This window comes from Coregonus clupeaformis, chromosome 17 (assembly GCF_020615455.1).
Source record: "Coregonus clupeaformis isolate EN_2021a chromosome 17, ASM2061545v1, whole genome shotgun sequence".
NCBI lineage: Eukaryota > Metazoa > Chordata > Actinopteri > Salmoniformes > Salmonidae > Coregonus > Coregonus clupeaformis.
Genome location: NC_059208.1, coordinates 28,635,651 through 28,663,535, shown reverse-complemented (window position 1 = coordinate 28,663,535; position 27,885 = coordinate 28,635,651). Strand labels below are relative to the sequence as shown.

General features: G+C 47.8%; 1 protein-coding gene across 1 annotated transcript; it reads right to left on the bottom strand.

The window, feature by feature from the left end:
* LOC121585363 (multiple epidermal growth factor-like domains protein 8) lies at positions 1-27,785 on the bottom strand. Its single transcript, XM_045225986.1, has 43 exons — positions 27,333-27,785; positions 26,042-26,222; positions 25,686-25,849; positions 25,225-25,434; positions 24,673-24,853; positions 24,156-24,244; positions 22,979-23,192; positions 17,287-17,470; positions 16,850-16,995; positions 16,582-16,749; positions 16,338-16,489; positions 15,763-15,864; positions 15,434-15,581; positions 15,140-15,303; positions 14,008-14,211; positions 13,680-13,883; positions 13,286-13,531; positions 13,053-13,171; positions 12,820-12,951; positions 12,430-12,627; positions 11,950-12,189; positions 11,589-11,773; positions 11,246-11,453; positions 10,835-11,078; positions 10,575-10,707; positions 10,163-10,413; positions 9,905-10,015; positions 9,703-9,821; positions 9,265-9,502; positions 8,913-9,084; positions 8,449-8,612; positions 8,139-8,274; positions 7,803-8,034; positions 7,502-7,628; positions 7,174-7,390; positions 6,836-7,050; positions 6,453-6,648; positions 6,100-6,268; positions 4,799-4,991; positions 2,925-3,095; positions 2,575-2,705; positions 2,200-2,332; positions 1-2,006 (listed from the first exon to the last, which is right to left on the bottom strand). Exons 1-43 carry the CDS (start codon positions 27,354-27,356, stop codon positions 507-509), a joined length of 8,715 nt encoding a protein of 2,904 aa, XP_045081921.1. The 5' UTR covers positions 27,357-27,785; the 3' UTR covers positions 1-506.
* Between the last annotated feature and the right edge of the window lie 100 nt (positions 27,786-27,885).

Below are 27,885 nucleotides of genomic sequence, written 5' to 3'. Positions count from 1 at the left end.
CCCCTATTCCGTCAATTTGATTTTGCACATTGAGGCAGACTGAGCCTTGTCTCCTGTTTTTAATGGCAATATTTGATTGTCACTTTTTGGGGTATAAAGCACATGCTGGTTCCAACCCCAGTAGTTATCATCCCTACTTTTATTGGTAATTCCAAAAACGACAGTGCAACAAAAGTCTCTATGTGTCTGGTTGTCGACTGCACTCATACGTCGATAGTGGACGAAGACAGGATGCAACTGAATCGTTGAGCTGATATAACGTGTAGTTGTAGTGCATTCTAGAGACAGCTGGCTTGGTCACGTGTAGCGTTTGAAATATAGTGATACATAACTGAATAAAATACACTCAATATTGAAACAGTGTATATACAGGCACGATCATATCAACTTCAACGGGCTCTTATATAACTTCCTCCTTTATGGCCTTTTTCATGTAACTCCCTATCTCTCTTCTAACCCCTTAACATCTTACTACCACATACCCCTCTCTATCTTTCCCCCCTTCTCTACATAGCCATGGTGGTGAGGTGCTGATGCCCTAGCAGGCCTTTGCGCACCCCTCCCGCTCCGGGGTGTCCCCCTCCATTGCCGTGACCACAGTACTCCTGGAGGTTCTGCCGTAGAGTGACCAGGGCGGACCCCAGGCAGGCGCGGTTAGGGGCCAGGATGCCCCCCGGCAGCTGGATGAGGACGGTGGCCACCCCGGCCATGCCGTCGTCCGTGGGCTCCAGGGTGATGGGCCCCACTTTGAAGGTGGAGTAGGAGAAGCCCAAGAGCTGGGACAGGAAGGGGTCGGAGCGGCAGAAGTGCTGGTACCCACTGTGGGAGGACGGGTGGTGGTGGTGCGAGGCTGTGGTGTTGGCGGTGGTGGGGACATAGTGGTGGGTGTTGAGGTAATGCAGGGGCAGGTGCTGCCCACTGTTGCCCCCTCCGCCCAAGGTAAGGTGGTGGTGGTGGATGGTGGGGCCGGAGCCTGGCTCGTGTTTGTAGGAGACGGCTCCAGCTCTCCCCCTCTGGCCAACTACAATGCCCCCCAGCTTGCCTGTGCGTGCATGGGCCAGGGACACGGCACTGCCCCCCACCCCTCCGCCCCCTGTGGAGGGCAGGTAGATGAGCTGGGGCTCCTCTGGCTCCAAATAGACAGTGAGCTTGGCGAAGGGCCTGGACGCCATCTTGGTCATTTCCTGGATATGACGCCTCTGCTCTCGGCGGAAGTCCATGAACTGCTTAATCTTCCAGAGGAGGACACAGACGGAGAGGAAGAGGAAGAAGCAGGAGAAGAAAACAGAGAAGAAGACGAACAGGTCGATGTGGGCCTGGTCCTGGCGGAGGAAGAGCAGGCCCTGGGACTCGCCCTGTCTCTCGTTGGTGCCTACCCCGCGCAGGGCGATGTAGAAGCGGCTGGACTTCAGGGAATGGACCTCATGGGGGAAGGTGATGACCACGCGGTCACGGACACCTCGAACGATCAGCACCGTCTGGGGCTTCCACACCGTGATGTAAGAGATCAGCCCCTCCGTCCTGGCCTCCCGTACCTCCCTCTCTGCCCCCTGGGGCTTGGCGTGGAGCTGCAGGGGGGTGTTGAGGAGCATGGGCCCACCCAGACTGGATGAGGAGTTGGCATACACCTTCATAGGTGATGGATGCGTCTCCTTATCCCCCCCGCTCACCCCACCTCGGGCCGCTGACTCGTCCTCGATCTTGATGGCGTGGATGCCTGTGTGGCGGTCCACTTCTACAATAAAGGTGTCGTGGGAGTTGGACACGTACACCTCCACCTCCCCGAAGGTCACGTCGATGGTGACCCGGATGTCCACGTTGGTGAACTTTGGCTGGGCAGCGAAGAAGACGGTGCGTCCCTTGGGCAGATTGCGGATGGTGGGGTCGTGGAAGCAGTTTGTCTGGGAGGTGGGGTCGAAGCAGCACTCATTGTCCACGTTGAACTGCCGGTAGCACTGGCGCCCGTTTACCGGTGTGCCGTTGAAGGAGTCTTTGCACTTGGCGCACTGCGAGGAGGATTCCAGAGAGGGAGAAGAAACAAGAAATACAAGTGCATTTAAGTACTGTGCTTATTGCCCGTATATGGATGTGGTCTTTACAACCAGGAAATTCAAGGTATCCTTATTCAGTTCTCCCTCTGCTGTATCAGTATACCTGCTTGTAAACTGAGCCTAGTGACTGCACCAGTCCTATCCATACCTGTGTTCTGTAGCAGTCCTTCCTGTCGCTCTGCGGGCTGCTGAGGCAGGAAGAGGTCTCTGTGTTGTTCTGACAGGGGCAGCCTGTGCCGTCATGTTCATTACACGTGTCAGCATGGCCGTTACACTGACACCTGCAGGTGGGAGGAACAAATAGCATTTCAGCTTTCTGTGGGATTCAGCCCTCCAAAGTGATTTTTACAGAATCACCCCTTCATCAAGAACACTCTTCTGAAGTGCACAGTCTGGAAAACTCAAGAATCAGATGGGTGTGAACACCACAATATTGCTCCATGTCCCTTTCATCAATTTCATCCTTTAATTACAAGTGAATTAGATGTGGCTAGAGGTTAATTTGAAAGGAATCACTACTCACTTGTCACACTTCCCCTGCAGTAGGAAGTAGCCGCTAAGGCAGCTCTCACACTTGTCCCCCACGCTGTTGTTCTGGCAGCTCACACAAACCGCTGCGTCCTCTGTAGGACCCTCCGACACCCACTGAACAATCTGATAAAGGGAAGGAGAGGGAGTTCAACAAAAGAAATGCAGTTAAATGACATCCAAGATGGTATTCCTGTTCCTACACAGTGAGTTTCTAGCTAGCACATAAATCCTGATATGACCACAAAAGATGCTGTTGATCAGATCCAAAGTAATCCATTAATAAACTCAAAGCAAGATAGAGAGAACATATAAATGAACAAAAACAGACAGTGAGCCACTTACGCTGTCTTGGTCCAGAGGGTGGTCTTGGGGGTGGTCTACCGCCCTCTTGTGTTCGTCCCGGGACAGACACACAGCGCTGTTCCCCCTGCAGAACTCCCGACAGGGGCGGCACGTCCCCCCACCCACCGCCGACCCCACATACAGGGGCTTACACTTCTCACAGTGATCACCCTGGAACAGGAGAGAGAGGCACAAACCGCAATCATCAGTATATGATGCACTGAGTGAACAGAGAATCTGACCTGGGATCAGCACCAGTGTGTCACTAGTGTTTTGGCACTCAAGAAACACATTGGGCTGTGACATGCATAATCTTACAGTTGATGTGCTGAAATACTGTGTGTGTGTGTATACAGTACATTCAAGGGTTTTTCTTTATTTTTACTATTTTCTACGTTGTAGAATAATATTGAAGACATCAAAACTATGAAATAACACATATGGAATCATGTAGTAACCAAAAAAGTATTAAACAAATCAAAATATATTTTATATTTCAGATTCTTCAAAGTAGCCACCCTTTGCCTTGATGACAGCTTTGCACACTCTTGGCATTCTCTCAACCAGCTTCACCTGGAACACTTTTCCAACAGTCTTGAAGGAGTTCCCACATATGCTGAGCACTTGTTGGCTGCTTTTCCTTCACGCTGCGGTCCAACTCATCCAAAATCATCTCAATTGGGTTGAGGTCGGGTGATTGTGGAGGCCAGGTTATCTGACGCAGCACTCCATCACTCTCCTTTTTGGTCAAATAGCCCTTATACAGCCTGGACGTGTGTTGGGTCATTGTCCTGTTGAAAAACAAATGATAGTCCCACTAAGCCCAAACCAGATGGGATGGCGTATCGCTGCATAATGCTGTGGTAGCCATGCTGGTTAAGTGTGCCTTGAATTCTAAATAAATCACAGACAGTTTCACCAGCAAAGCACCCCCACACCACCTCCTCCATGCTTCACAGTGGGAACCACACATGCAGAGATATCCGTTCACCAACTTGGAACCAAAAATCTCATCAGACCAAAGGACAGATTTCCACCGGTCTAATGTCCTTTGCTCGTGTTTCTTGGCCCAAGCAAGTATCTTCTTCTTATTGGTGTCCTTTAGCAGTGGTTTCTTTGAAGCAATTAGACCATGAAGGCATGATTCACACAGTCTCATCTGAACAGTTGATTTTGAGATGTGTCTGTTACTTGAACTCTGTAAAGCATTTATTTGGGCTGCAATTTCTGAGGCTGGTAACTCTAATGAACTTATCCTCTGCAGCAGAGGTAACTCTGGGACTTTCTTTCCTGTGGCCAGTTTCATCATAGCGCTTGATGGTTTTTGCGACTGCACTTGAAGAAACTTTCAAAGTTCTTGAAATTTTCCGGATTGACTGACCTTCATGTCTTAAAGTAATGATGGACTGTCGTTTCTCTTTGCTTATTTGAGCTGTTCTTGCCATAATATGGACTTGGTCTTTTACCAAATAGGGCTATCTTCTGTATACCCACCCCTACCTTGTCACAACACAACTGATTGGCTCAAACGCATTAAGGAAAGAAATTCCACAAATTAACTTTTAACCAAGGCACACCTGTTAATTAACATGAAGTTGGTTGAGAGAATGCCAAGAGTGTGCAAAGCTGTCATCAAGGCAAAGGGTGGCTACTTTGAAGAATCTCAAATATATAATATATTTTGATTTGTTTAACACTTTTTTTGTTACTACATGATTCTATATGTGTTATTTCATAGTTTTGATGTCTTCACTATTATTCTACAATGTAGAAAATCTTAAAAATAAAGAAAAACCCTGGAATGAGTAGGTGTGTCCAAACTTTTGACTGGTACGTTGTGTGTGTGTGTGTGTGTGTGTGTGTGCCCCACTCACCATGGTGTTGTTTCTACACTCCAGACACTTGTCAGGCTCAGACACTCCTTTGCAGTTGCTGTGTTTGTTACAGCGACACTGAGACGAGCAGTTGTCCCCCACGAAGCCAAAGTGACACTGACACACTCCCGGGGACACACACGTCCCGTTGACACAACCCTGAGCACACACCGGCTCACACTGGCCTGACACACTGCAGGGAGGGAGTACAGAGAAAGAGGAGAAACTTAAACGGATACTATGTATGCATGTATGTATACCTGCTGAATATGTAGCCCTGTTTGTTCTCAAGTTTCAAGTTTTAATGTCACATGCACAAGTACAGTGAAATGCCTTTCTAGCAAACTCAAAACCCAACAATGCAATAATCAATGAATTACTAGAATAAAACACACAAGAAATAAGAGGAAATATGAAATACACAATAAAGTAAGGATACTATATACAGGAAATATTTAAAAAGTTAGTTCCAATTCCATATTTACATGTGCAGGGATACTGGAGTGATGGAGGTGGATATGTAAAGGGATAGGGGGACTAGGCAACAGGATATAAGATAAACAGAGTAGCAGCAGCTTGTATGTGAGTGGGTGTGCGTGTGTGTAGTCAGTATAAATGCATGTGCATATTATGTGTGAGTGAGCAGATGATGGAGTGAGTGTTTGTGTGTGTGTTGGAGTGACCGTGTGTGAGTATGTAGGGCCCTATGAGTGTGCATAGAGACAGTGCAAATATTGAAATAAAAGGTCAATAAAGATACAAGGGAAACTCAGTTTGTGTAGCTATTTTGTTAGCTATTTATCAGTCGTATTGTTTGGGGATAGAAGCTGTTCAAGAGCCTGTTGGTGTCAGACTTGATGCACCGGTACCTCTTGCCATACGGCAGCAGAGAGAATAGTCTATGGCTTGGGTGGTTGGGGTTTTTGACAATTTTTCGGGCCTTCTTTTCCCACCGCCTGATTTAGATGTGCTGGATGGCAAGGAGCTCGGCCCCAATGATGTACTGGGCTGTCTGCACAACCCTCTGTAGCGCCATGCGATCGAGGGCGGTGCTATTGCCATACCAAGCAGTGATGCAGCCAGTCAATATGCTCTCAATGGTACAGCTGTAGAACCTTTTCAGGATACTATGTATGTATACATACTGAATATGTAGCCCTGTTTGCAGGACAGGTGGTATTACTGATGATTGTGATGATGATGTCATGATGATGAGGTTGTGTGTGTGTATAGCTGCTGAGGTATCCAAGTGCTACTTCTTCTGCCATTAATGATGATGATTGTGACGTGTTCCTTCCTACCGGCTGAGAACGTAGCCCTGCTTGCAGGTACAGTGGTATCCCTGGGTCAGGTCATGGCAGTCCTGGGTGCTGTTACAGTGGTGGTGGCCGTTGGCACACTCATCTTCCTCTGGGCAGTGGAGGAATGACCAGCTGCTGTTCCTCTGGGGACACACTCCCTCACTCACACCTAACACAGTAGAGTAGAGAATATAACCCTAAATGTTGGACAATAAAGTTATATTCTATAAAGCTTTGTTATATTTTAATCATAATACACACACACACACACACATACACATACTGGATGAGGATCTATTATTCTAGCCTATAAAACAATATTCAAAAGGTCTATTCAATTCTGTTCCCCTCACCGTCGAGGCCTCCCTGCTGGCAGCGTCCAGCCCCATTGCCCCCGCGGGCAGCACACCAGCCACACTGGGGCCATGCGATGCACTGGGAGCACTGGGTGAGCTGGGCGCACTGTGGGGAGCAGGAGTCCCCACCAGACAGCAGACGACCACACTGACCCGCCTCACAGCGCAGAGGCATGAAGGATGGACTCACACACTGGAGGAGAGGAGCGGGGGAAGGGAGGGCAGACATATATTCTCATTCATTTGTTTTTGAAGCTACAATGCAGAAATATATTTTCAGGAAAAAATAAGACACAGATATGCCCCTACCCCGCCAGCCACCCACACACCCACCCACCCCACCACCCACACGAGACACACTCAGTCTGTCTCTGTCTTACCTGCTGCAGTGCCATGCTCCACACACAGTGCTGCCAGCCCCCATCTGAGCCCCGGGAGCCCAGGCAGAGGCTGCAGGTGCTGAGGTGGTAACAGGGGGGCGGGCAGGGTAGAGGGGGGGAGGACTCCACCTGCATGGGGGACACGTTGAGCAGGGCGTAGCTGAAGCACGTCCAGTCGTAGGTGGGGTTTACACTCAGGATGCGCCTGGTCTCCCCTGAAGGAACCGCAACACAAGATGTAAGAGAGTGGTTCTCAGTTATTCAGCCACAACTTAGTCTAGTGGTCAAGCTAAGACTTCTGTCGCTAGCAATAGAAGGTGAATGGAGGTGTCCCTCACCAGTGCGTTTGAACTGGCGTGTCCACATGCACTTCCCTGAGGCGGTGCACTTGGGGCAGTCGGAGGCCTCACAGCTGGTCTCAGTACAGTTGCTGGACAGGAAGATCTCTCTCTGGTTGATCCTGCAGTCGTGTTCTGAGGTGCAGCTGACAGTACTGCTGATGCATGCTCCCTCTGGACAGTTTGTACACCACTTACACTGCAGAGCAGACTGGGACTGACAGAGAGGGGGAGGTTAGCAGTGTGTCTGTGTGTGTGTGTGTGTGTGTGTGTGTGGGGGGGGGGGGTACTGTCTGGGCTGGTGTTTGTGTGCGGAAATGTGTATTACCTGTGAGGGGCTAGAGAAGGTCCTGGGGTGGCGTGCCAGACACTCGCTGCAGGTCTTCAGTCTTCGACACTGGTCTGGTAGACGAGGGGTGGGGGAGCAGGGAGACTGACCAATTGAACAGCCCAGTCTGAGAGAGAGGGACAAAACACCATAGAGAGGGGGAGAGAAGGGATAGTTTGTCAATAATAAATATGATTACACAAAGTAACAACCCCAAGAAACACCTCCAAAATAAAAGAAAGACACAGTCAACAACTTGGAAACGACAGATAAGTCATTTCCATAACAACCATAGCTGTACCTCTCAGCGGTATCAGAGGAGGCGCAGGTGCCCCTGCACCAGACACAGCTGCCTGTGGTGGTGTTGCAGGCCTCGGGCGTGGGCAGCAGGGCACAGGGGTCAGAGGGAAGGGTAAGGGTGAGAAGACGCCCCAGGGTGACCCCGTTGAACCCCCCAGAGAGGAACAGCCGCCCACCCCAGCCCGCCATGGCCAGAGACACTGAACGGTTAACTGGCTCGCCCACCGCCGAGTCTGAGAGATAGGGAGAAACTTTAGAATCATCTCCATATCATCATCAAACTGAGCATATATGCAGTGTTTTGGCCAGCCCCATGTAGTGTAAGTCAGACAGTTACCTGGCTGTATCCAGGTGTTACAGTTGATCTGGTACAGAGACACTGTGTTGCTGTAGTCCTCCTCTCCTGTCCTCCCTCCCACGATCACCATGGTGTCTTTTATCAGGGCTGCAGCGTGGAAGAAACGAGACAGGGGCTGGGGAGAGAGAAAAGAGACAGAGCGTTAATATAAGAAAAATAAATGTTCCGATATAATGACGATGTCATCAATTAAGGCCAGCCTGGGACCATGTAAAAACGATTGAAATACCGGTAAGCTAGTTGTGAAAGAAGCATGTTCTCGTGGTAGAGCTGCTGTAGTAGTACCTACCTTATTCCCCTGTGAGGGGACCAGTAGGGACCAGGTGAGGTTGGGATAGTAGAGACTGTAGAGCTCTCCTGAGGGCTCCACTGTCTCCACGTGGAAGCGGTAGCCTCCAAACACGTACACGGCGTCCGTCTGCTCGTGGTACACAGCAGAATGGCCATACAGACCTGAAGAGAGGACAGGACACACAGGAGTCAGTCAGGAGGCAACATGGGAGGGTTAAGGGTTAATCAACAGACTGGTAAATTATGCAACATCATAAGGGACAGGAGTTTGCGGTTCATGTTGTCAGAAATGACACTTTGCTCCAACCAGAATGGATGCACCTCAATCTTTATATTCTATGCATATTTAGTGGGACAGAGGTTCCGCGAAAGGTGAGTAGGGACTTTCCAGAATTGCAGGTACAAAGTGAGTTAATGCCAATACGTTGCTAATGAGTGCAGGTGGAGATAGGTCCTTCTGACCTGTAGGAGGCGTGCCGGTGTGGGAGGCAACGGTCCAGTTGCCAGAGTGGATGTTGAACTCCAGCAGGTGGTGGTTGAAGCCGTTCTCTGGAGAATAACCTCCGATGAGCAGCATAGAGGAGTCCCGACGCACCGTTAGAGTATGACCTGCCACCGGTGGCAGCACTGAGCTCTGTGGGGGGAGAGGACACAGACTAATTGGTTACATAGAACAAGTCTATAGTAAATTGAATCGTGGGGTGTAGGCTGACCGTTAACTACCAATATTTTATGTTTAGTGTTTTGTTGTTCATATATTTTCCCAAGTAAAGCAAGATGGTGGATTGCTAAAACCAAACAAACCAACTCTGACCTTGTGCTGTCTCCACACCAGACTGCTGAGGTTGAGGCTCCACGTATCCAGGGCGACGCCCTTCTGCGTGACACCGCCCACCACCAGCATGAGGTTGTGAGTGGCTCCCTGGGCGCCGGAGAGAGGCTGGTGACTGGCCAGAAGGGCAGAGGCATGGTGGTAGCGTGGGCTGGGGGTGGAGCCTTCCTCCACTGAGCTGGTCAGCATCTGAGTCCAGCGCCGCTCCAACACAGAGTACCTGAACCCACCAACCAACACAGAGAGAGGACATGAACCCACCAATCAACACAGAGAGGAAAGAGAGAGAGACATACAGACAAACTAACTGATATGAGTTACTGGTAATTTCAGACAATTATAAAAAGAAATCGCTGTCTCATAAAAGGCATCTTTAAATGAACGCTACTAAAAACAACACCATTAAAGTCATCCCCCCACCTGTAGACGTTTCCCAGAATGCCCTCTGAGAGAGAGAGGCCTCCATACATCCAGAGGTTCCCCTGGGGCCCAGACACTAGAGAATGGCCCATCCGGTGGAGGAACCTGTGGGCCTGATTCTGTGGAGGGAGGGGGAAGTGACACTGTGACACTGTGGTGGGAGTGTTTTTATATATGTGTGTGTGTGTGTCCTGGTTCTTACCGCTGTGAGCTGTGTGTACAGTAGGGTTTCCCAAACTAGGCTACTGGAGTCCAGAGGAGTGGAGCAGTCCGAGCCGCCCCAACCGTCTGCACACACACACACTCCCAGAGACTAAAACACACACACACAGAGAGACAGAGAGAGTTAACATTAGAGACACACATGAGACTCCAATATATAGGACCAGGATAAGCAAAGAGGAAAACATAAAAACACCAACAAAAACAACAATTTGCATTCACACAGTCTTGCACTCACCAAGTTGCAGGAGCCTCGGACCTCTGCTAGCCCACAGTCCTCGGGACAGAGGGGCCTGTCGCAGTACGGCCCCCCGTACCCCTGAGGACACTGGCACAGCCCCCCGCTGCACTGCGCCCCTCCCTGGCACACCGGTGACCCATCCTCGCCTGCCTCAGAACCCTCTCGACAGCGTCGCACCCAGAAGGAGGCGTTGAAACCCTGAGGGTTGTCGGACGAGACGTTGGCCTCAAAGTAGACAGAGATCACACCTGGGAGAGAGAGAGAGAACAGAGGAATCAGAGAGGGAATCTTTCAATACTACTCATGATATTTACAGTCAGAAAATAAGTAGGAGAAAAACTTTATTTTAAAACATTTTAAAAAATGACCAGAAGTTTTAATAAACAAACAAACAAATCGCTAGGGTAACCTGAAGTGGCCTCCACAGTGATTGGCTGAGTCCGGGTCGTCCCACAGAACGCTCCAATCAGGTTGTGGTCTGAGTGCACCACCCCATTGCTCAAGAAACGAGGCAGGCCGTCAAACACGTAAACGTAGGAGCTCTGTATGTGAGAGACAGAAAGGACATCTCAGGCCATGGGAACACTAGTGGCTCTGTTCACTACAGCACAATAAACATCAGTCTGTGTTGTAGGAGTTAGTGTGTGTGTGTGTGTGGTCAGTACTCACAGTGCACTGTGTGTGAGAGTCTGGGTGCAGGGTGAGAGCCACAGGAGGGCACAGCTCGCCCGGCACACAGGGGGCCAGGTTCTCAGAGACAGACAGGACCCACAGACAGTGGGAGAGTCCCCCCTTCCCCCCAACGCCCCCTCGCCACCCCAGGGAGGACGAGATGGGGAGCTCAGAGAGGGGTGACTGGTGGGACAGGATCACAGAGCGCCCCTGACACTGACGGAAACAGGTGCCATTATTCCTGAGGGAGAGAGTGAGAGTTGGATAAGTGATATGCATTAAGTGAGAGAAATTCAATCATTCAGATTCAACTAGTTGCTGATGCGCACAGTACACATACTGTTCTATAAAACAGATCCTGCAAAAAATAAATCCATCCATCCAGAGCCCATTGTCTGTCCCCCTCACCTGGGGTCTCCGTAGTATCCGGGCAGGCAGGATTCACAGTGTGGTCCCTGGGTGTGGTGTGTGCAGAAGCATTGGCCTGTCTGATTGTGGCAGTAGCCCTGGAGGGGGTCTCCATGGCCGTTGCACTGGCAGGGCACACAGCCCCCGCCCAGTGCAGAACCAAAACTCCCTGGTCGACAGTGCTCACACTGGGGACCCGTTGTCCAATCTAAGGAGAACGGAGAACGGAGAGAGCATGAACTAATGAGAAAAAATTATGTCTTATGAAATGAATAAAATATGTTGTTTTTCTGGTCATCTTGGTGTGTTGCTGTAACTGGTTGATATTGTATGTCTGTCTCACCCTGGCAGTGATCACAGATGCCTGGGGCGGTGATACAGGTGCTGTGGAAGTTACAGCCACAGTCCACGTCACACTCCACCCCGCTCAGCACCAGGGTGGCTGGGTCAGATGTCCAGCCCAGGGAACACTCACACTCGAACCGCGGGCTGCCACTGCACTGGCCCTCACGACACTCATTATAACAACTGGAGCAGAGAGAGAGAGGTCAGCTTTAGGAGAATGGAGTTATCCAGAGAACCAGATATTATAAAAGCTAGTAGACAGAACAAGGGCTTGTCATGATAGGGAGGATGAGAGAGATGGAGGAAAAGAAAGAGTGACAGGGAGTGAAACAGAGAGAGAGAGAGAGAGAGAGGCTCACGTCTGGTTGCAGTGCAGGGTGCCGTCCCCGGTGTAGCCCCTCTCACAGTGGCACTCGTAGGAGGTGGGGGTGTTGACGCAGGTGGCGAAGGGGTGGCAGCTGTGGAGGCCCAGCCTGCACTCCTCCACATCGGGACAGGTGGGGTAGGACCAGACTGCATCCCTCTCCCCCTCCTCCAGGTGCTCCAGCTCCAGCTCCATCTCCATGGGCCGCAGGGGGGCCAAGGTCTGGGGCTCAGGACTAGAGGGGGAGGAGGAATAACAAGGTTCAGTATTATCTCCTAATGCAGAGAGGTGGTCTGGTATTGACATGGTAACTCCACAGGCAGGTCCATTGGACTTAGGCATTACTTACACTTGACCTGCTCAGTTAATTATTTTTTTTCATCACCACAGCCCGTTTTGTGGGCTTGTCCTCAGTTGAAGTCAAACCTGGGTAAGTAAGCATTTTGAAGTGTGGGTGGTTTGCTGGTCATTATACCTGGTAGCCCGTACTTCAGCCACAGCCACACTGCAGTTATACACAGAGGGGTCGTCCATCCCTGCCCAGTCTCCTCTTAGACACCTGCCGATGGTGGGGTTGTTGTAGTCTCCACACCAGCCACACTGGAACGTCTGGAGACAGTCTGTACAGGTGACCAGAGCTGAGCACTGCTTACACTGGGGCACTGAGTGGACACTGGAGAGGGGGAGAGAGGGATGGAGACAGGGAATGGAGGGAGAGGGAGGAAGACAGAGAAGGTTATTGCACGTTGTTGGTACATAATAGATTGCAAAGAGAAAAGGGAAATACGATTAAATCTCCATTCTAAACGGTTCCAAGTTTCGTTGTTGACTACAGGAGTTCAGCTCATTGGTTCTAATGGTTTACCTGTCATACCAGTCCCTGCACTCTCCGTAGGGGTACTTGGTGAGGTAGGCCGCGAAGTAGAAGCAGGCCTGGGCCGACTCACACCACGCACACTGACTGGAGTTAGACAAACACTCCCCACACGTCCTCCTCCTGTTACCGGGGGAGAGAGAGAGTGTGAGAGAGTTGCATAGTGTATGAGTAATTGCCCCAAGCAACATTATATTACGATCAGCCCGACAGTGGGTACTCACTGGTTGCAGACTTTAGGGCACCCCCCTGGGTCGCGAATGGATCCTTCCAGTCTCCCCCGTCGGCTGCATTGGTAGTCACCCTTCTTGCTGGAGTTTATCTGCCACTCACAGTAGGGGTCCTGTCGGCCAAAGATCATAAAGGTCAAAGGTCTACTAGATCTATAAGTGGAGTAATAAAAATATAAAATGTTTTATGAAGCTAATGGCAGTGAGGTGTTTTGTATGTTTATTACCTGAGTGCAGGCGGAGCAATCCCTGTACTCCTCACAGAGGGTGCATTGCGGTGGGGCCAGCAGCAGGTGGCACTCCCCTTCCCCCTGGTCCTCCGGGCAGGGCTCCAGGTCAGGCAGTGCACGGAACAGACAGCGGCCCAGAGACGGACACCAGCCACAGGACTGGTCTGACAGACACGCCAAGCATGACTGGTACCCCGAGCAAGAGCCAGAACGGTACGGCTCCAAGAACAGGAAGGAAATCTCCTACAGAGAGAAAGAAAGGAGGAAAAAAGGGATAGAGAGACAGTGGGAGAAACAAACTTCTTCAGTATTGATGTTAAGGGTATTGAGCCTTAGTATTACAGTATAAACCTTTTGTTTATAACATCTGTAATTGTCAGCTGGTACTCACACTTCCGCCGGGCAGGGTGGTTCTATTCCAGGTCAGGGCCATCTCACTGGTCTGTCCAGAGCCTGAGTTGTTGAGGTATCCCTCGGCCTGGACCAGGTATCGGTTCCCTCGGGTCAGGTTGGGAAACAGACGACCCATGTCAGGACGGGACAGCAGCTTCGTCTCCTTCTCCTGGTGAGCTGCCCAGCGACCTACCACCTCCTTCTGAGGGTAGGAGGAGGAGGGAGGGAGAGAGTTCAGTAAAAACAAATGACTGTCTGGCTCTACTCGTATCTCTCAAAAACGTGTAATGTAAGCACCCATCTTCCTCTCTCTCTCCCTCTCTCACCAGTTGCAGGGAATTGGGTCCAGCAGCCATGCGGGCCTCAAAGTGTAGCCTCTGTATCCGGGCCCACATGGAGACTGTCTCGGTGGGAGGGGGTGCAGGTGGAGGCGCACCCCACAGGGGGTGGATGAAGCCCCGGAACTGCAGGGTGACGTCCATCTCTGTGGTGGGGCTGAGGATGATGGAGGTGCTGCGCAGTATGGACACCTGAAGGGGTGGAGGTTCAAGGGGGATGGAGGTGTTCCAACCGACATTAGGAGTGGCACGTCTCACAGCAAGGTACAGAAGTCAAATGTAAAGGCAGAGAAAGCTAAGAAAATCCTCAAACATTGAGGTGGAAACATTATGCTTTGGGGGTGTTTTTCTGCTAAGGGGACAGGACAACTTTACCGCATCAAAGGGACGATGGACGGGGCCATGTACCTTCAAATCTTGGGTGAGAACCTCCTTCCCTCAGCCAGGGCACTGAAAATGGGTCGTGGATGGGTATTCCAGCATGACAATGACCCAAAACACACAGCCAAGGCAACAAAGGAGTGGCTCAAGAAGAAGCACATTAAGGTCCTGGAGTGGCCTAGCCAGTCTCCAGACCTTAATCCCATAGAAAATCTGTGGAGGGAGCTGAAGGTTCGAGTTGCCAAACGCCAGCCTCGAAACCTTAATGACTTGGAGAAGATCTGCAAAGAGGAGTGGGACAGAATCCCTCCTGAGATGTGTGCAAACCTGGTGGCCAACTACAAGAAACGTCTGACCTCTGTGATTGGCAACAAGGGTTTTGCCACCAAGTACTAAGTAATGTTTTGCAGAGGGGTTAAATACTTCTTTCCCTCATTAAAATGCAAATCAATTTATATAATTTTTGACATGCGTTTTTCTGGATTTTTTTGTTGTTATTCTGTCTCTCACTGTTCAAATAAACCTACCATTAAAATTATAGACTGATCATTTCTTTGTCAGTGGGCAAACGTACAAAATCAGCAGGGGATCAAATACTTTTTTCCCTCACTGTATGTACAGTAAGTTTTTAAAGGACCAAAGAGTCTGCTTTGTGTTTAACTTTTTGCTATGGAAAATCAGTTATCGTAGTATCGCGATGTTGGTATCGTGACAACCCTACTTCGCGGGGCCTCTGTACCTTGTCAGGCTGGGAGTCATTGCGGGGGTGCTGGAAGGTGAGCAGGTGCAGTCCCGGGACATAGTTCTCAGTGCGACAGGAAAGGATTGAGGTGAGGAAACGGGTACGCTCCCCCCACCAGCCGTACGCCCCTGAGATCTGGTCCACACGGCAAGCACTTTGATCTGCAATACCGAGAGGGAGGGAGAGCTCAGTATTTTTGTTTCTCATGTGGTCCCTCATGTCTTCTATCTCCCATGCATTTCAGCTTTTTATATTTTTATTTCCTCTCCTCCCTCCCTCTGTGCATCTCACCTGACACAGGTAGGCAGGACTCGTTCTGGACACACCAGCCGAAGTCACCGGGGGCGCGGGGCAGGGAACCTGGAGCCCCACTGAACACCAGGCAGGACTGGCAGTCAGAAAGGAAGCGGGCCAGGCCCAGGCACCCTGTGCTGCCACACTGGAGAGAGACAGTTAAACACTGTTTTTATACAACAGGGAACTCAGGTTAAACATTGTTTTTATCCATGGTCATGTTAGGTTCTTAGGAGAAGGTGAATAGGGAGGACAGATGGATGAGGTTTGGGTTGAAGATGGAGAAAAAGGGATGGAAAAAGTAGGGTGTTGGATAGGTGTGTTACCGGGTTGGTGGGTTGGTACTCCCGACAGCGGCCCTCACACCAGCTGCATTCTGGGTTCTTCAGACACACGCTCTCGTCTGGTGCCTCGGCACACACAGCGTCCTGACACACACAGAAACACACAGTCAGACAAAGATACACACACCACAGCAGGGTTCTCCAACGCTGTTCCTGGAGAGCTACCGTCCTGTAGGTTTTCGCTCTAACCCTAATCTAGGGCACCTGATACTAATAATTAGCTGGTTGATAAGATAAATCAGGTTAGTTACAACTGGGGTTGGAGCGAAAACCTACAGGAGGGTAGCGCTCCAGGAACAGGGTTGGAGAGATCTGCACCACACTATACTGTGAACTAACCAAAAATTGTGCACAAGAAATAAACTGTTTACAAATCCTGCATTCAACCCCCAAAAAACTGTATCACTGAAAAACATTGTGCTTCAGGAGATGAGAGCATTGCAGTTTCAACCATCCACCTCTCCCCCTTTCAATATACCTCTGTCCACCATGCAATAATATTCCTTAATAAACTCTCCATCCCTCCCTCCTTCTCTCCTCCTTACTTCTTGACTCACCCGGTCTCCTGGGTCGCTACTCACGAAAAGAGGAACTTTGTACGCCACCAGGTCTCCACGGGCAATACCACTGTAACCCCCGGCAACCAGCAGCACCCTGCCCTCCATCACAGCAGCTACATGGGAGTACCGCCCTCTCACAGCCTCTCCTCCTGAAGGGAAAGAGAGAGAGATGATTCAACATAAAGCAACATGAATATGTCTGTATGAGCAAGTGAGAATGTGTGCGTGTGTAGGGACTCACTGTGCTGGAGGCTCTCCCCAGCAGACACCCACTGGTGACAGCCCAGGTGGTAGAAGAAGATTCCCTCATCATAACACTTCTCCTCCTGGTAGTGGATGTGCACATTCCCCCTGAGAGGGGGGAGAGATGGAATAGGGAGAATAGGAGCGATATTAGACGGTAAAGGGGCTGGACAGCAAACAATTGTATGAATCCATTCAAGAGGTCTCCATCCCTATCCTTTATTCTCTGTGATGACCATCTCCATCTCTATCATCTGTCCCCTCACCATAGACCACCATGTAGTTGCCGATGACGGTGGCTGAGTGGAAGGCTCTCTCCCTGGGGCCTGTGGCTGGGAAACGGGAGCGGAACGAGGTCCAGAACCTCCGGTCCACGTGGAATACATCCGTGGAGTTCACACGTACACTGAACCTGAGGGGGAGAGAGAGGCAGGAAGGAAGCAGATGATTTGAGAGACTATAGAAACACTCTCAAACATTAACACACAGACACATGCTGAGACACAAACAGATACCAAACAGTATTGGGAATCACATGGACACTGAACCTTGGAGAAGCCAAGAACCTAGCGAGAACCTGTTCTTCCATGACCAAATAGCACCAAACACACACACACACACGACTCAATGTGTACTCTCAGTGTGTACTTTAACTTGGAAAATAAACACAAGACAGTCCCACAATCCCCTCCTCCAACTGTACCTGGCGGTGGTAGGCCTGTGGCCCCCGTAGACCAGCAGGGCCCGGGACGGGGGGTGGAACACCATGGAGTGACCTGCTGTGGCGGGGGGCTTCCCACCGGTGGGCTGCACCACTTCCCACACCCCAGACCCCCGCAGACCAAACCGATACAGTGATGACGAGAACATGTCCTCTTCCGTACGACCTGCAGATGGGAGAGGAGAAAAACTTTGTTCCTACTATATGTATAGAACAGATTACAAGAGTACTTATTCAAAACGGATAGGCGGCATCTTGGAATAGATACAGTGAAGTATTGAGAGAGTGACATATTTTTTGTTGTTGTTTTGGTGCTGTACTCCAGCACTTTGGATTTGAAATGATACAATGGACTATGAGGTTAAAGTGCAGACTATCAGCTTTAATATGAGGGTATTTTAATCCATATCGGGTGAACCGTTTAGAAAGAACAGCACTTTTTGCACATAATTCCCTTACATGTGTATTAAAGTAGTCAAAAAGTTTAGTATCTGGTCCCATATTCCTAGTACACAATGATTACATCAAGCTTGTGACTCTACAAACGTGTTGGATGCATTTGCTGTTTGTTTTGGTTGTGTTTCAGATTAGTGTGCCCAATATAAATGAATGTTAAATAATGTAGTGTCATTTTAGAGTCACTTTTATTGTAAATAAGAACATAATGTTTCTAAAAACTTCTACATTAACATGGATGCTACCATGATTACTGCTAGTCCTGAATGAATCGTGAATAAAGTGGTATTTTATTAGGATCCCCATTAGTTGTTGCAAAAGCAGCATCTACTCTTCCTGGCGTCCACACAAAACATGACATACAGTGTATTCGGAAAGTATTCAAACCCCTTGACTTTTTCTACATTTTGTTACGTTACAGCCTTATTCTAAAATGTATTACATTGTTTTCCCCCCTCATCAATCTACACACAATACCAAAGCAAAAACTGTTTTTTAGAAATGTTTGCAAATGTATAAAAAAAAAAAAAAACTGAAATATTACATTTACATAAGTATTCAGACCTTTTACTCAGTACTTTGTTGAAGCACCTTTGGCAGCGATTACAGCCTCGAGTCTTCTTGGTATGACGCTACAAGCTTGGCACACCTGTATTTGGGGAGTTTCTCCCAATCTTCTCTGCAGATCTTCTCAAGCTCTGTCAGGTTGGATGGGGAGCATTGCTGCACAGCTATTTTCAGGTCTTTCCAAAGATGTTCGATCTGGTTCAAGTCCGGGCTCTGGCTGGGCCTCAAAGACATTCAGAGACTTGTCCCGAAGCCACTCCTGTGTTGTCTTGGCTGTGTGCTTAGGGTCATTGTCCTGTTGGAAGGTGAACCTTCGCCCCAGTCTGAGGTCCTGAGTGCTCTGGCGCAGGTTTTCATCAAGGATCTCTCTGTACTTTGCTCCGTTTAATCTTTCCTGCCTAGTCTCCCAGTCCCTGCCACTGAAAAACATCCCCACAGCATGCTGCTGCCACCACCATGCTTCAACGTAGGGATGGTGGCAGGTTTCCTCCAGACGTGACGCTTGGCATTCAGGCCAAAGAGTTCAATCTTGGTTTCATCAGACCAGAGAATCTTGTTTCGCATGGTCTGAGAGTCCTTTAGGTGCCTTTTGGCAAACTCCAAGCGGGCTGTCATGTTCCTTCTTAAGTTGTAGAAACACCTCAAGGATGATCAATGTAAACAGGATCCACCTGAGCTCAATTTCGAGTCTCATAGCAAAGGGTCTGAATACTTACAGTGCCAGTCAAAAGTTGGGACACACCTACTCATTCAAGGGTTTTTCTTTATTTTTTTTTACATTGTAGAATAATAGTGAAGACATCAGAACTATGAAATAACACATATGGAATCATGTAGTAACAAAAAAAGTGTTAAACAAATCAAAATATATTTGAGATTCTTCAAAGTATCCACCCTTTGCCTTGATGACAGCTTTGCACACTCTTGGCATTTTCTCAACCAAGTTCATGTTAATTAACAGGTGTGCCTTGTTAAAAGTTAATTTGTGGAATTTCTTTCCTTAATGCGTTTGAGCCAATCAGTTGTGTTGTGACAAGGTAGGGGTGGGTATACAGAAGATAGCCCTATTTGGTAAAAGACCAAGTCCATATTATGGCAAGAACAGCTCAAATAAGCAAAGAGAAATGACAGTCCATCATTACTTTAAGACATGAAGGTCAGTCAATACGGAACATTTCAAGAACTTTGAAAGTTTCTTCAAGTGCAGTCGCAAAAACCATCAAGCGCTATGATGAAACTCGCTCTCATAAGGACCGTCACAGGAAAGAAAGACCCAGAGTTACCTATGCTGCAGAGGATAAGTTCATTAGAGATACCAGCATCAGAAATTGCAGCCCAAATAAATGCTTCACAGAGTTCAAGTAACAGACACATCTCAACATCAACTGTTCAGAGGGGACTGTGTGAATCCGGCCTTCATGGTCGAATTGCTGCAAAGAAACCACCACTAAAGGACACCAATAAGAACAATAAATTTGCTTGGGCCAAGAAACACGAGCAATGGACATTAGACCGGTGGAAATCTGTCCTTTGGTCTGACGAGTCCAAATTTAAGATTTTTAGTTCCAACAGCCGTGTCTTTGTGAGACGCAGAGTAGGTGAACGGATGATCTCCGCATGTGTGGTTCCCACCGTGAAGCATGGAGGAGGTGGTGTGATGGCGTGGGGGTGGTTTGTTGGTGACACTGTGGGTGATTTATTTAGAAATCAAGGCACACTTAACCAGCATGGCTACCACAGCATTCTGCAGCAATACGCCATCCCATCTGGTTTGCGCTTAGTGGGATTATCATTTGTTTTTCAACAGGACAATGATCCAACACACCTCCAGGCTGTGTAAGGGCTATTTGACCAAGAAGGAGAGTGATGCAGTGCTGCATCAGATGACCTCCACAATCACCTGACCTCAACCCAGTTGAGATGGTTTGGGATGAATTGGACCGCAGAGTGAAGGAAAAGCAGCCAACAATTGCTCAGCATATGTGGGAACTCCTTCAAGACTGTTGGAAAAGCATTCCAGGTGAAGCTGGTTGAGAGAATGCCAAGAGTGTGCAAAGCTGTCATCAAGGCAAAGGGTGGCTACTTTGAAGAATCTCAAATATATTTTGATTTGTTTAACACTTTTTTGATTACTACATGATTCCATATGTATTATTTCATAGTTTTGATGTCTTCACTATTATTCTACAATGTCTAAAATAGTAAAAATTAAGATAAACCCTTGAATGAGTAGGTGTGTCCAAACTTTTGACTGGTCCTGTATGTAAACGGTCTCCCGAGTGGTGCAGCGGTCTAAGCACTGCATCTCAGTGCTAGAGGCGTCACTACAGACCCTGGTTCGATTCCAGGCTGTATCACAATACGGCCGTGATTGGCCCGGCACAATTGGCCCAGCGTCGGGGTAGGCCAAACCCGGACAAGAACAGCTCAAGGACAGAACTAGATAGATTTAAAAACAGCACACATAGCCTACATATCAATACATACACACAAAATATCAAGGTCAAATAGGGGAGAGGTGTTGCTTTGTCTGTTTTTGAAACCAGGTTTGCTGTTTATTTGCCAATATGAGATGGAAGGGAGTTCCATGCAATAATGTCTCTATATAATACTGTACGCTTTCTTGAATTTGTTCTGGATTTGGGGACTGTGAAAAGACCCCTGGTGGCATGTCTAGTGGGGTAAGTGTCAGAGCTGTGTGTAGGTTGACAACAAAAACAATTTGAAATTTTCAACACATTCATGTTTCTTATAAAAAATATTAAGTGATGCAGTCAGTCTCTCCTCAACTCTTAGCCAAGAAAGACTGCCATGCATAGTATTTATATTAGCCCTCTGATTACAATGAAGAGCAAGATGTGGCACTCTGTTCTGGGCCAGCTGCAGCTTAACTACAGTGAGGGAAAAAAGTATTTGATCCCCTGCTGATTTTGTACGTTTGCCCACTGACAAAGACATGATCAGTCTATAATTGTAATGGTAGGTTTATTTGAACAGTGAGAAAATAAATATTTGAAAAATCCAGAAAAATGCATGACAAAAATGTTATAAATTGATTTGCATTTTAATGAGGGAAATAAGTATTTGACCCCCTCTCAATCAGAAAGATTTCTGGCTCCCAGGTGTCTTTTATACAGGTAACGAGCTGAGATTAGGAGCACACTCTCAGCTTGTTACCTGTATAAAAGACACCTGTCCACAGAAGCAATCAATCAGATTCCAAATGCTCCACCATGGCCAAGACCAAAGAGCTCTCCAAGGATGTCAGGAACAAGATTGTAGACCTACACAAGGCTGGAATGGGCTACAAGACCATCGCCAAGCAGCTTGGTGAGAAGGTGACAACAGTTGGTGGGATTATTCACAAATGGAAGAAACACAAAATAACTGTCAATCTCCCACGGCCTGGGGCTCCATGCAAGATCTCACCTCGTGGAGTTGCAATGATCATGAGAACAGTGAGGAATCAGCCCAGAACTACACAGGAGGATCTTGTCAATGATCTCAAGGCAGCTGGGACCATAGTCACCAAGAAAACAATTGGTAACACACTACGCCGTGAAGGACTGAAATCCTGCAGCGCCCGCAAGGTCCCCCTGCTCAAGAAAGCACATATACATGCCCGTCTGAAGTTTGCCAATGAACATCTGAATGATTCAGAGGAGAACTGGGTGAAAGTGTTGTGGTCAGATGAGACCAAAATTGAGCTCTTTGGCATCAACTCAACTCGCCATGTTTGGAGGAGGAGGAATGCTGCCTATGACCCCAAGAACACCATCCCCACCGTCAAACATGGAGGTGGAAACATTATGCTTTGGGGGTGTTTTTCTGCTAAGGGGACAGGACAACTTCACCGCATCAAAGGGACGATGGACGGGGCCATGTACCGTCAAATCTTGGGTGAGAACCTCCTTCCCTCAGCCAGGGCATTGAAAATGGGTCGTGGATGGGTATTCCAGCATGACAATGACCCAAAACACACGGCCAAGGCAACAAAGGAGTGGCTCAAGAAAAAGCACATTAAGGTCCTGGAGTGGCCTAGCCAGTCTCCAGACCTTAATCCCATAGAAAATCTGTGGAGGGAGCTGAAGTTTTGAGTTGCCAAACGTCAGCCTCAAAACTTTTGTTGTTGTTATTCTGTCTCGCACTGTTCAAATAAACCTACCATTAAAATTAAAGACTGATCATGTCTTTGTCAGTGGGCAAACGTACAAAATCAGCAGGCGATCAAATACTTTTTTCCCTCACTGTAGGTCTTTCTTTGCAGCACTTGACTGGACAATAATCAAGACAAGAAAAAACTAGAGCCTGCAGGACTTGCTTTTTGGAATCTAAAATCTAACAGTACAGCGTAAGACTGAGAAAGTTACAGACGCACAAATATCATACCCCCAAGACTTGCTAACCTCTTACCATTACAATAATAGGGGAGGTTAGCACTTATGCCTCTAACTTTCTCACTCATCATTATTCACGATTCATTCAGGATTATCCGTAATCATGGTAGCATCCACATTAATGGAGAAGTGTTTAGAAACATACTCTGCAAGAAGTTTTCACTGCATATACACACACCTGTAAAGTCATGTTTGCAGTAAAAAAATATTCTACAAATTCAGGTAACAACATTGCATTTCAATTACTTATTTACCTCCAAATATGTAGAGATAGTTGTCCACTACAGCTGCTGCATGGTTGGCCACTCTCGGTGCCCCGTGCGAATGGGATTGGCCGAGCTGCTGCCAGTCATCCTGGATTGGGCGGTACATCCAGACGTCGCTGGCTAAAGCGGCTCCCGCGAGCTCTCCTCCGAAGATCACCATGTTCCCCTTCCACTCGACTGCCGTGTGGGAGTGACGAGCCGCCTGACAGAGGGAGGGGGGAAAGAAAGAAGGGAGAGAGGAAGAGGGGGGTGATAAGAAGAGAGATGACAGTTGGGATGGGGTGGGCAGGAGGAAGAAAGGGAAGGATGAGAGGAAGTGGGAACAAGAAGAAAGGAGGGGTGAGAGTGAGACAGTAAGATAGGGAGAGATGTAGAAAGGGGTTCACAGGAGAGGGAGGGAAAGAGAGATGTTTAGGAGCATTGGTTTAGTCCAGTGAGTCCCACCGCATCGCCGGCGTGTTTTTAACTAACCCCTATTAGTCTGTGTGAATAATGGGGGCGAAGCTAGAGTGGTGTTTGTGAGACAATGGCGGATCCCGAAGGGGCCCTGGGCCGGGTCTTTTATACAAAAATGTCTGTAGAGTCCAAACGGTTTGAGCTACAAACTATTAAAAGCTGAGACTCACACGAACATGCACATGTAACATATTTTGGTCTATGAGACTCACAAGATACACAAGAGTCGTTAGAAGGTAAGGGGTTCTTCTACATAGAAGATCATAGGAAATCCCAGGACATCGTGTCTATAATACTGTAATAAGCTCACATAGTTGCTGTCACAAACACCAAACAGTTGTCACTGACTAGTTGGATATTAATTTCCCAATGAGCAAACCATTTCTGTACTTCCAGCATTCATATAAATTCATTTTTATCAGGTTTTTGCTTTGGCAGACCTTATTTTTTAAATTGACATTTGCCAATAAAACTCATGAATGCAACTGTTTATGTCAAATTGTTTTGTGTTCTACTTGTAGCCCTGGTTGTCTTGAAAATATTGTGAGGCTAAATATAAGGGCTGGACATGTAGTTAAATGAAAGTCAGATAAATGAAAATCCGAATTTTGCTGGGATCTTGAATAGAATATCAAAGCATAAGATAAACACAGGAAAGAATAACTAAAATAGAACAGTCTGACATTTCTGGCATGCGGCAGGCACTTACTGGGGAGTGTCCATAAGATCTGTTCTCCCACTGGTTCAAGCTGAAGTTGTATTTAACCAGGTCCCCCAGAGCTCGGTTCAAGTCAAACCCTGAAATATCAAACAGCACCAACCATACAGAACCAGTTAACCAATTACATCATGACATGCATTGAAAGCCACAATGATTACTATGCAGAGCCAGTTGTCCAACAGCAATAAGGTCAAGGTCTTCTGTGAAGCCGTGTACTGCTACTCGCCTCATCTAAACTGGGTTAATGTTAACCAAGCCAAACAATACTCCTGAGTGGGTCGGTACCGGGTCCAGTTAGACAATGAATCAGCACATAAAGTGAAAACAAATCAACCCTAACATCCTGACTAACAACACCCTCCTAACTAACAACACCTGAATTAGAATAGTATACAGTATTGGTATACCTTGGGCATGTAAAATATTTGTACAATGGGATCCACCACTATATATATATATATATTTATTTTTTTTAAACACAGTTGTTCAGTGTTCTATCCCTCACCTCCAAACAGGTACATGGCTCCAGTGGAGGACAGGTAGACCCCAGCAGAGCCGGTCCGGGGGGGAGTGTAGGGGTAGCCCCCGCTCACCTGCCACCACTGCCCCGCCCCACTGTCATCACGGAGACCCAACTGACAGCTCTGGCCCAGGAAGTCCGAGCTGCAGAGACAACGCTCTCCTCTCTGAGAGAGGAAGAGAAAGAAGGAGAAAGAAAGAAAGTGTGAGAGAAATCAGCAATCAATGATATTACAATATGTAAAGGAAAGGAGGGTCATTCAACCCCTATTTATGTTGCTGCTGTGCTGGTTTCCCCTTCTGTGTTTGAACTCAAATGTATACCCTGCTTAATAATTAAACTCCTTAGGTAGCCTTGTACATAGGTTCCCTCAGCTAGCTGTCTCCAGCATCTGTTGGCTGTCCACTTTCCATCATCGCCTAACTCATCCCAACCTTTGTTTTATTGCACTGTAATAAACCAACATCTTGTCTGTATGTTGTCTAAAGCCTGCACAGTTTCCAATGTGGATAATAAATTATCCCTTCCTCTTCTTACCTTGTCACAGGTGCCATGCAGGATGCAGGCCTGGGGACACAGAGGGGTGGTACAGTCGGCTCCTCCCCAGCCCAGGTGGCACTGGCACAGGGATGAGGCAGTGTCACAGCGCCCGTGACCTCCGCAGGCTCCAGGGCACACAGAGAACGAGTAGGTGGCATTGAAGCCCAGGAGGTTGTAGTTGGCATCGCTGAAGAGGTGGAGCAGCATCTGGAGGGAGGAGAAGAGAGAAAGGATGTGAAGGGGGCAATGACAACTTCGAGTCAGAAACCTCTAGCTGTCACTCTGAATTATGTGTGCTGAAATCAAATTGAGGCCATAGAAACCCGTCAATCCATCCATCCATCCATTTACTGCTGGTATGAAAAGTTTCCCCACTCAAATCCCCAGCAGTCGGAGGTTGATATCTGACATCTCAGAACATGTCTAGTTCCACCTTCCATAGATAATGATGTGGTTACCTTGCCAGACTTGGCTTCTATGGGCTGCGGCAGGGTGGTGCCACTCAGACTGGCCAGTAGAGGGCTCTGGTAGGAGTCTCCATCGTAGACGAACAGGTAATCGTAGGTGCATTCTGTCTCCATGAAGGTGAAGTTCAGGACGATACGGTAATTGCTGCTGGGGGCTTGGAGAGAATACAGGAAATAAATGTCAGTCTGATAATTTAGAGTTTACTTAATTTGCTCTACACAGGAATTTCCTTGGCATATCTTGAGATCCATGTATTCACATTAAACTGACATTCAACCATGACAACTAATCTATCAACACACACTGTCATCACAGCACTCAGTTTTCCCACCAGTGTCTCACTCACCTTTGATGAGCCACTCGCAGTTCCCGTTTACAGAGTAGTTCCCTGGCCCGTCTGTGACGTACCCTGGGGGGCCCCTCAGCACCTGTCTGTGGCCCTTACAGTCTCCTGCCCAACACCCAGGGGCCACCAGCAGCAAGCCCAGCAGGGGGACATGGAGGAGGGAGGCCATCCTCTCCCCCACCTGGAATAGGTGGAGAAGGGTGAAGAAGATGGGGTTGTCTGATTACCTTGCTCACAAGCCGGGAACCTAGAAACGGTTCAAACAAGCAATGCAACTTCAGTGAGATGGACTACATTGCTAAAAATATTTTACAAAGAGGTTACATTTCAACATAGGATGAAAGATGCTCTAGTTTTGCCTATATGTCACATCAGTGTTGCATTCTGGTTACAGCACCATATGTACAGAGTCAAAAATCTAAAACTCTGCAAGATAGGCATTAGGCAATAACTTGCAATCAAAAATCTGCCAAATACATATTGCAGTCACATACAGCAGTAACCAAACAGGCTAAAAAAAGCTGTGCTGGCAGGTAGAGAAGAGATTATTTCATTTATGTCCATGGCACAGTGACAACTTGAGGAATGTGCTTTTCATATGAGACTAGTGTTACTAAGGATCCAATTATTTATGTCTCTAAGAAAGGTACATTAATTATTCACATTTTGTAAAGTGACAACAGTCAGAGCCAGAGGTTATGTAGTAATCTGACAACGTGTCACCCCCACACTGTAGAAGATTCGGGTTCTGTCAATATGACAAAAACTCATTGATTTGAATTTCAAACATATTCAAATAGTTACTAGTTACACTTTAATAAATTTTCTAGATAGATATTCATAGCTAATCATCATCGCAGTTATTCTGTCTATGGGTGCTGCTCTGTTCCTAGTTTACTAATCAGCAAAAATCTCAACTGAATCACGTTTAGCAGATCATTTTAACGAATAAGAAAACGCATATATAGCTAAATGCCAGGAAACGGTGAGCGAGCAGCTAGCTAGTAGCTATCAAAACAATTCTAACTATCCGCAGACAATCGCTAACTAACTAGCTAACGTTAACTCTTTTTGCTATGGCTAGCTAACTTGCCATTAACAGAACAGCTAAATACAAACTTTGCACGTTGCTAGTAGCTAGTTAGTTATAACCAGTTAGCCAGCAAGCGAGTATTGAACGTTAGCTAGCGTAGCGGATTTGCTGTTATTTTGAAAGCGACACCAGTCACCACACTAGCAGAGCCTAGAACCGTTACGTTAGCTTACCTTCCCATGCATTTGTGATACTCACCAGATCCCGTGTCTCCGTCCCCATGATATTTTACATTGTCAGTGAGTTATGAGCGACACAATGCAAAACTGCTTGTGAGGTAGCTAAGGTTAGCTAGAAGTGGCTACCAAAGAGGGTCGTCGGAATCCAGCACTGGAATCCAGTCCCAGGCGTCCGGAATCACGGGAGGACACGGACCACCCTCCGTAGGGACTCGCGCTTACTGGTTGGCTGCTAGCCAGTTAGCGAGCAAGCTAACTTTACTCCTGATACAAAAGCGCAGTCGTTGGCCATCTATTCAAAGATGGTTAGCTAAATCATAATAATAATGAAATATATCTGTCGCAGCTTCAGACACATCTTCATAATTTAGCCATACATTACGCTCTTACGCCTTAGCACATTGCCTGACGCCATGTAATGTTTGTTGTTTTTGTATATGGCAGCCTCTCACACGAAAGGCTCCTCTTCTTCTTCTTTCAAGTTTTATGGCACACTACACCTATTGGTGTATTGCCGCCACCTACTGTACGGGGTATTGAAACAAAAACAAAAAATATTCCATTGTACGCGC